At 41.5% G+C, this 9,113-nt stretch overlaps 1 protein-coding gene across 3 annotated transcripts in view; it reads right to left on the bottom strand.

The window, feature by feature from the left end:
• Window positions 1–2,838: 2,838 nt before the first annotated feature.
• Window positions 2,839–9,113, bottom strand: part of ARHGAP6 (Rho GTPase activating protein 6) — a 321,793-nt gene continuing 315,518 nt past the window's right edge. Inside the window, exons 11-13 of one of the 3 annotated variants that reach the window (XM_027899620.1) lie at window positions 7,791–8,053; window positions 6,038–6,118; window positions 2,839–5,256 (exon numbers count right to left, since the gene is read on the bottom strand). In XM_027899620.1, the coding sequence (XP_027755421.1) occupies window positions 4,550–5,256; window positions 6,038–6,118; window positions 7,791–8,053 (1,051 nt within the window). In that variant the 3' untranslated portion in view covers window positions 2,839–4,549. The remainder of the gene's footprint in view (window positions 5,257–6,037; window positions 6,119–7,790; window positions 8,054–9,113) is intronic. The other 2 variants (XM_027899622.1, XM_027899621.1) reach the window with 2 other exon arrangements.

Here is a 9,113-nt window from a genome sequence, read left to right as displayed (position 1 = left end):
GTGGGATTTGTTCCATTAAACTTGGAGGGCTACCATATTTGGGCAACTTATTTAGGCTTCCTTTATGTAGGCAGGGGAAAGAAATGGGTCCTTCTTGTGACCAGCCCTTCGAAAGACACCTTTTTTCACAGAAAGGCTCATGTGGGCTGTATCGATGGCACAGAAATATCCATCTCTTTCCACTAAATCAAAGGGGAGCCTGTGAGTAACTTTTCCAAATGCAGACACCACCTTTTGAGATGCTTTACACTTCAGAAAAATTAGATGAATGCTATTTTCAGAGACGGTGCATTTTATGACCCAGCTGCCTGGGTGTCTACATGCCTTGAATAGTTCTGTGCTCTCTGCAGCAGTGTCTGGACGCAGAGACGCTTTTCCCAATAGCAACTGCAGCACAGCAGTGATTCACTGTTCCCAGTGATGTTGTAAAAGGACTTACTGATGTCAAAATACTCTTTAATGAGGCTGAGAACCATTTCCACTGCTTTGCAGCTCTGTGAAGCTACAGCATTGCACAATGGAACTACTACTTTATTTTTTTTCTTTTTATTTTTTCCTTCTTTTTATTTTTTTTTCTTTTTTTAATTAATGCGAAAAGAAGGAAAAGAGAGAGACAGAGAGGGAGCAAGGTGAGGCTCAGACATACTGTGTGTTTCCCAGAGGAGAAAGGAGTTCTTGACTTTCTGCCAGACCAGCAACAGAACAAGCTGATGCTCCAGAAAGGCTGGAATTGAGGTTTTTTGACCTCGACCAATGCATGTGAAACAACAAAACCAGTAAAAAACCAAGAAACACCCCCCCTCCCCAGACCATACAAGCACAAATTTTAGTTCATTGGACCACATCATTTTAACAGCACAGAAGTTCTGAGCAGAATTAATCCATGCCATGGTGTCAGTCTGGGCTCACAATGGAGACAGCAGAGTGCTTGAGATTTCAAGTACCCTAGCAGGCAGTTGGATTAGCTCAGGTTTGTACCTCGGCCACTCTCAAGTGCTTGGCCGGGCTCCTGCCTGCAGGTTGCAGCACCAAGCCCTGCGGTTGCACAAGTAGCTGAACAGGGCTCACTGGAGGCAGCTGCCGGAGGGAACAGCCAGTCCCACTCTCCTCCTCTCCCCTTCTCTGACCCTGTCCCTCCTCCTCCCCGGTGCCCACCACTTGTGAAAGCCACTAAGCTGCCTGGTTTTATAAAGTGCCTCTTGCACAGGGCAAGTTTCAGCCAGGTCAACAAGTCCCAGAATTCCTCCCACCACTCCATGAGCTGGTGTAAGGGATGGGATAGGAGGCTGGGGAAAAGGGAGAAGGTTCAACTGGCCCCTCAGCAGAGGAACAGAGTCTCAGAATGGGTGACTCAACAGTGTTATCACACCTTGTTTGAAAAGACAGCAGCAACAGTAATTTTCAAAGTAATATTTTGAAATCTGTGCTTTTCCCTTTTTCCCTTGGCTGAGAGGTTCCTTACCATATCTGGCTTGTACCTAGAGCTGTACTGAATCCTTGAATTTTTTTCTTTCTGCAGCAGAAGAGTGAAGGGCAAGCCCTGAGCAACTGCTCCATGGGCAACTCGCAGGCATCGTGTCCTTACAGCACCCACATCCCAACCCTCCTGGGCTCACCTGTGAGTGCAGCTGGAAGATAACCGCTGAGAGGAGGTAATTCAGCCCATCAGGGGAAGTGGTTTATTTACAGTCCTAGGTAAGAACCAGCATGGTGCGACAGGAAATGATAGGAGAGAGCTGAACCACAGGAGTTTGCCCTGAGGCCTCAGGACCCCCAGAGGAGACCTTCTCTATCACACTCTTCACTGAAGCACAAGCCCCTGACCCTTTGGCTAAGGCAGGAATCCTCCTCCCCAGAGAAACAGTCAGAGAAAAAGCTTTGATATCCCCACTGCAGACTTTCCTTGTAAGAGGAGTATTGTGGTTATACAAAAGCACGTGTCACAGGAAGAAAAACACTGCAGAGATCTACAATGGATACCCCACACACATCTGTCAGCCAACAAAAAACTAGAAACCACCTTTCATGACTTTTCTTGTGAAATATAAAACAAAGACATAAAAATTATATCACTGACTTCAGCTAGGAAAGAAGTACCAATAAAAATTACATTCTTAACCTGCTTGTGGTAATTGTTCTCTGTCCTCTTCAAGTGAAAAATAACACAAATAATGTAATCTTGGCTAGTGTTACTTCAATCTATTGGAATTTATACTATATCTCTTTTTTTTCCAAATAACTGTAGATTGAAATTTTTGCAGACAAGGCTGTCCTCCAGCAGTGGTCTTGTATTTTGGTTTTGTCTTTCATTGCATAAACTCCATGTAGATTAAATATACAGATATTTACAAATACATACAGAGAGAGGTACTGGCAGAAAGCAATCTCTTCATGAAGCTGAGATATCCTTAGACAGCTTTCACTAAAAATGTGCAGGTGTTTCTGTATTTAGAAAGGGTTTTGAAATTAAGAGATAGGTATCTAGTGAATATAGTATCTTCTGCAGCAGGACTTACACTATGTCTGGCTTTGAGCACTATTTGGGAGCTAACTCCCTGCAGTAAATCTGTATCAAGCCTGGGATAATACTGAGACAAGATCAAATAGTGAAGATCGTTTGTGAGATCTCATTTTTTTCCTTCCTTATATATTACAATAATTTTAATTTGGGGCGGACTGCCTTTTTTGGAATAAATTGACACAGAGCTGCTGCTGCAACAAGGTAGACACAAGAAGCTTTTCCTATAAAGTCTCATTATCAAGATGGTATTTAGAAAAGCCTTGCAACCAGCATAAGAGCGGGAGATTTTTTTCTGCACGCAGCATTCATAAAAAGAGCCACAACAGTCAAAGGCCAATTCCTGCCCCCTTCTACTTGGCTTAGTGTTTTTATCTTGTAACTTTATTTGGGAAATGGAGATATGATAGGAAATGGAGACATGACGGGCAGACCCTTTATATGATGGATTTAAAGCCTCAAACTGAAGTAAAACCTTGGATCTTGTATCTTTAAGTAGCATTTGAAGGTGATCCTTAAGCTCCTAAGCCTTTTACACGTTTTTGACAGAGATACTCAAGAATGTAATAAAAACACATTTTTTTCCCCCCATAAACCTTACTTCAAAAAAAATAAAAAAAGGAGCAAAAAATATGCTCATTGTTTTACTCAGCTTTTTATTCCATCATTATGGCACAAGGTAGAACGTAAAGTCAACATTACTGAATAAGTCTTCAACTTTATTAAAATTAAGACTAATATGTTTTATAAAATTCTTTAATATGATACATTTTCCCTTATCGAGTGTTAATAAGGATTTTCTCTAGAATACTGCGGCACATTGCCACCTGCTGGTCACAAACGGTTCTGCAATTTAAAAACACCACAACGTGTATAAAACAGCAACATTAACAACACAACATACAGGTACTGAGGAAGCATTACTGACCCAGACTTTGGCACAATATTCATAGAAACGCAGTTGTGAGCTTCTCCAAACCACATGTTCATTTCTGAAACTCTGCTTGACTCCCTTTCATATGTCTGTCTGCATTTTTTTCCCTTCTCTAACTTTCTAAATGCTGGAGCTTTGTTATTCAAAGGAAAAGCCATATTCTTTCTCAGTTGTTCTCAATTTATTTGGTTTGGTTTTATAAAATTTGGATTCCAGTTTATTGTTTTAGAACAATACATAACATCATACATTTATAAATATATATATTATATCCTGTATATATAAAATTGGTTTTCTTTTAGAATGGGAGGGCAGACCTTTGCACTACATCCTTAGTTGGTTTAGGCATGATGTTGCTTTTAGTTGATTCTCTGAGTTGTTTCCTTCCAGAATCTAAAAAAATACTTTTACAATCTTGTATCAAATTTTAATTTTTTTGGAAAACATATTTATAAGAAAAAAATATTTGGTATTTTCCCCTCTAAGCTCACTACTACCCTTATAAAATATATGGCTTTTCATGTTCCACTCTATTTTAGTGTTTTTCAATAGGCAGTGAAAAGAAGGACAACTTTCCGCTTTAACAGCTTTTTATATATATATATATATATATAAGCACAGAAACCAGCTTGTGCACTTTCTATAGAATTCCAACGCATATCACGGTAATGTAAGTGCAGTGATTTAAAAAAAAGCAGTCATGATTGATTGACATCTGTATATGAAAACATAATATATGATTATCATACAATACCCCTTACAGAATATACAATCATCAAAACTGCAGATATATAAATACATTTTTAGTAACATCAAAGCAACAGTTTTATCTTATACACAGCATATGTATACAGTTATTACACTAAAATTTTCATCTTGTTTTTTCTCAAAAGTTTGCTGAAAAACAGGAACATATTGTATTTGTAAAGTAACTGCTTGACAGTGCTGTTACAAAATTAAAGTGAACAGAGTTTAAAAAAAAAGTTTATGCAATTCAGCTGGTATAAAACAAACAAGCCCTCCCTGTTTTCCAATGTCACCACTGGTTTCCTATGAAACGGAGGCATGGGTATGAGTGGCAGCTCTGCAGAGTCAGATCATACAAGGGTTTCTGGGAGAGCATCAGGGTTATCGGCTGATAACAGCTCCCAGATTTGCCACCTCTCCCTTTGCCACTCATTCCAGTCTGCCTCTGAAACACTTTTACTGTTCGGACTGTGAGGTGCTGTGGAACAGGTGTGACCCGTCTGTGTGTGCGGGGCTGGCTGCTCCTGCCTGGAGGTGGCCTGGTCAGGGGCTCTGGCTGGTGGCCCTCCAGCTGCTCTCGGCCCTGAACCTTTCTCTGGGCGTTGAAGTCTCCACAAAGAGTGCAGCGTTGAAGAAACACTCGACCGCTGTGATGAAACAGAGCTTGGTTTTGCTGGGCCTGGGTAGGGGGGTGGTGGGCGCTCTTTTCTGTAGCAGGGCTTGGCTGTGCTTTGCAAACAACCCGCGTTCGAGTCACGCTCCCTGAGGTCCTCCACACTGCTTAAAATCAAGTGCTGCTCCGACTTTGAGTGTGACAAGTCTGAACTCCTGCTGCCAACTTCCATTTGTGGGTTACTGCACATGCGGGACACCACGGGATGGAGCTGACACTCGGGAATGGCAGCAGTTGTCTGGCTCCTTCGCATGACCTGCCTGCCGCCGTCCGATTCCGAGGAGCTGCCCTGCCACCGAGGAGAATACATGGCGAGGTTCCCCTGGGAAAGAGAGCACTGTCCTGGTCGCAGCAAGCTGCTTTCATAAATGTTTCCGTAAGAACCTGGGGGACAGAGTCAGCAAGACAACATGAGTCTGCAGAACCATTTACGTGGCATTTAACAAGTTACTGCTTTTCCCCCTCGTGACACTGCAGAAGAAGGATGCGGGCTTTTACCATCAGGCTGTGCCACTGCAGGTATATCAGTCCCACCTCCATCTGAACCTGGGGACACGGAGCAGCAGCCCCACGTGGATCTGAACCACATCTGATATGTTACCTGTTGACTCTAATAGTTTGCTCTGACATAAAGCCTTACAGCACTTAACATCTTTCAAATGAAGAGTGCAGGGAGCTGGGGAGTGTTTTAGTCTCACAGTTCCTCTGTGAGGTGAGTGAGATGGGAAAAAAATAAAGGCAGGGCAGGGCATTGTTCAAGGCCAGGTTGGATAAGGCCTTGAGAAACCTGGTCTAATGGGAGGTGTCCCTGCCCATGGCAGAGGGTTGGACTTAGATAACCTTTCAAGTCCCTTCCAACCCTAAACATTCTATGGTTCTATGACTCTATGAATTTCAGAAGAATATAAAACTATTTATTGAAGTTACTTTAAAAATACTTTTTATATTATCTTTGATAGTTTGAATTGTTGCTACTTCCTATATTCCACTAAATATCATGAAGTATAACCACTGTACTTCTCTGTATTCTACTGAAGAGTCACCTTTTAAAAGCCCAGCCCTGGACAATGTGAATTCTCCTGCTGGTTTCACCATGATTTCTTGAAAGCAAGAAATTGTTTTTGTCTTTGCCAGATTTGGGCTTAAAACTCGAGAAGTAACTCACCTGTCACTGCTGGATCTTTGCAGCCACTTTTCAGCGTTGAATGCCAAGTGCCCCAGATATCAAAATGATCTTCAGAAACATCTAAACAGCAGTAAAAGCAAGGGAAAGATTACGAATCAATCCTCTTAAAGACATTATTTAGAAATATACCAATGGAATGGTAAAACCTTATGTATGGTATCAGAGTCATTAACATCTATTAGCATCTTTACTCTGCACCTAACACAAACATCTCAAATGTGAGACCCCACCTGCAGTATTTCATACAGTCCTGGTGTCCCCAGCATAATGACATGGAACAGTTGGAGCAAGCCTAGAGGAGGGCCATAAGTTGATAAGAGGACTGGAGCACCTCTCCCACAAAGGCAGGCTGAGAAAGTCCATTCCAACCCCTCAGTATTCAATGATTCTACTTATTTGTTGACAGCTATTTGTTGTTTCAGGCTCAGATTCTGCAACGGATTCAGTGAGCTCTGTGTGGGGAGAGTGCTTGACTTGGCTGAGTCCTTAAGACCTTTGACTTATTGAAGTCAGAGAATTTGCCACAGGAACAGGAAGATTTGGTCCACAGAATGGAGTTTCTGGCAAAGCTCCCTCAGGCAGCCCCAGCCCCAGGGGTCACTGTAAGGCACAGCTCTATCAACCCAAAGATGCTGCTGGTCTTACGCAGAAGTGCAGCCACAAAATAGAGATTTAATGAAATGCACATATTAGGCATTGTGCTGGATTATAAACAGTTTCATGCCTTCTTCTGGTTTCATCTGTCAGTGGAGGAATTTCCTGATTTGTCACGGCCCACTACCATTGTGATGGATATTAAAGTCCAAAAGATGGTTAATATGATAAAACTTCATGTAATTTCCTTTTCATAGCTTAATAGAAATCTGAACAAATGTTTAAACCTATTCAGAGATTTAGATGCTGAATATGAAAGAGAAATGCCCACTGGCATTTATAAAGCATATAATTTAGATATTAGTCTAAATCCCATTAATTCCCAAGGGAATTAAGTGCCTAACCAGTACCTCTGAAACAAAACAGTTTCAAAAATACCACCAGTTATGTGCATCCCTAAGCACTGAAAGTTCTTTGTATGGCTCACTAAATATGAATTCCATGGATGACAATTTTTTTAATACATATTTTTATAGGAAAAGCATCTTGAAGTGCTGGTGAGCTATTAGTCTAAATCCCAGTTCTTTACTGAAGAAATCATTCAGGTATGCACTCCCTAGGTAGCTACAGAAATTATGGATCCCTGCCCTAGTATTTCTTGGTGTGTAATTGGCTGCAGATGTAAAGCTGTGCAGCTCAGCTATGTTCTCCAGTGAGAGAGTGTTGAGGTAAATCTTTACAGTTGGAGAAAATTTGTAGCTTGAAGTCTCAGATTTTTCCAGTCTGGACCATAACCTTGCAGGCATTACAGTCCACAGACTTTGCCATGCTGTTACAGATAGGCTGAAAAGTACGACATACTTAGTTCTATTTTCCTAAATAATAGCTCCAAGTTTTGAGAAGTGCTATACCAAGAGCATCCCTAACAGTTGGCTCAGTTAATGGGGAGGACTCAGCACTGACACTTTCGGCTCAACACAAAAAACCAGGATGTTGGTCTGCCATTTTTTGGTAAAGTTTTTTACATGACGCCTCCTCAAATCATGGTAGCTGATAACACAAACTCAGCACTTTTCAATTACTTCAGAAATCCCCATCAGTCACTGCGGAGGACGAACATGAGGAGGGGGCACTATACCTTTTCCAGCCTGCAATGCAGAAGAATTCTCCTTTGGCTTGGGCTGCAAGTGTCCAACCAGCGAGTACTGCTCAGGTACCCTGTACAGCTTATCTGGGCTGCGGGAAACTTCCTCCTGCATTGCCAGCAGAGAGCGCTCAGACAGTACCGGGGAGTTGTTGTCGTACGGGGAGACATCACCACTTGAAGCTTTGTTGGAGTCTGTGGAAGAATGTCTTTCTCCTGCGGAGTAGGAACCTTCTGACCGCAGCATCTCAGGGCTCCTGATAAATTTTGATAAACAAACTACTGTTAATAAAAAAATGCTTTATGTTCATAGCTACAAGTGCAGTTTAACATCAAGACCAGGTTGAATGGGGCTCTGAACAACCTGGCCTAGTGAAAGGTGTCCCTGCCCAAGGCAGGGGGCTTGAAACTAGATGACCTTTAAGATCCCTTCCAACGCAAACCATTTTGATTCTATGATGATACAGATAAAATCAAATACAGGACAATGGTCACAGCTGCTGAAATGAAAACCCTTCAGAAGCAGTTACAGAGGTGGATTTTCCATGAGTAAAACTTTTGCCATGAAGTGGCCAGCAGAGGCCACTCAAAATCAAAAGATGTTGCTGTCGAGAAAAAAAAAAAACCACCCACTACTGTACAGTAAACCACAGAAAACTAAGCAGTGAATCAATTCCTTATGTTACCTTGACAATTTAGCTTGTTATAACGGTAAAGCTGAGGGCATGATAGGGAAGATTATTTTGATGCTATGCAGTATGCTAAAGTAATTTCTTCTATTATCAAGTTTTGCAGAGTCAGCAAAATCAAGCACTCAGCTCACTTCTCATGCTATGAGAATGATTTTCCCCTAGATACATCAGAAAGAAAATATTCTACAGGGGACAAACAGATGTATCTGCCGTACTTATGACTGGAGCAACAAGCAACTGGCTCTGCTGATAACTTCTACAACTTCTTTTACCTTTTCACCTTTACATCACCAACTGCATTTAATTTTGACAAAGAAAGGCAAAGTCCCTGACAAAGTACAGCCAAGGCTCAGAGAGACGACTCATTTTTGAAATGTGTTGGGAACACTGAGGGAGATTTCTTGAATTGTCACAGTTTACCACACAGATAGGAGGCAAGCTGTGAGTCACTGAACATCACAAAGAATATGTAGAAATACTCTGTAAACAAACACAACTTTTTCCCCCATTTTTCCCTAATTATGTAATTAATATTTCTATTACTCATTTTTAATTTTTGTTTTTTACATGCTCATCTTTTGCTTCCCTTGAGTCAAACACTTCTCTGCGTGACCTCTCATTAGTA

This window comes from Empidonax traillii, unplaced genomic scaffold, assembly GCF_003031625.1.
Source record: "Empidonax traillii isolate 1590-97213 ecotype Southwest subspecies unplaced genomic scaffold, ASM303162v1 scaffold679:size546144, whole genome shotgun sequence".
NCBI classification, from domain to species: Eukaryota; Metazoa; Chordata; class Aves; order Passeriformes; family Tyrannidae; genus Empidonax; species Empidonax traillii.
This window is presented reverse-complemented; position numbering and strand designations above follow the sequence as displayed.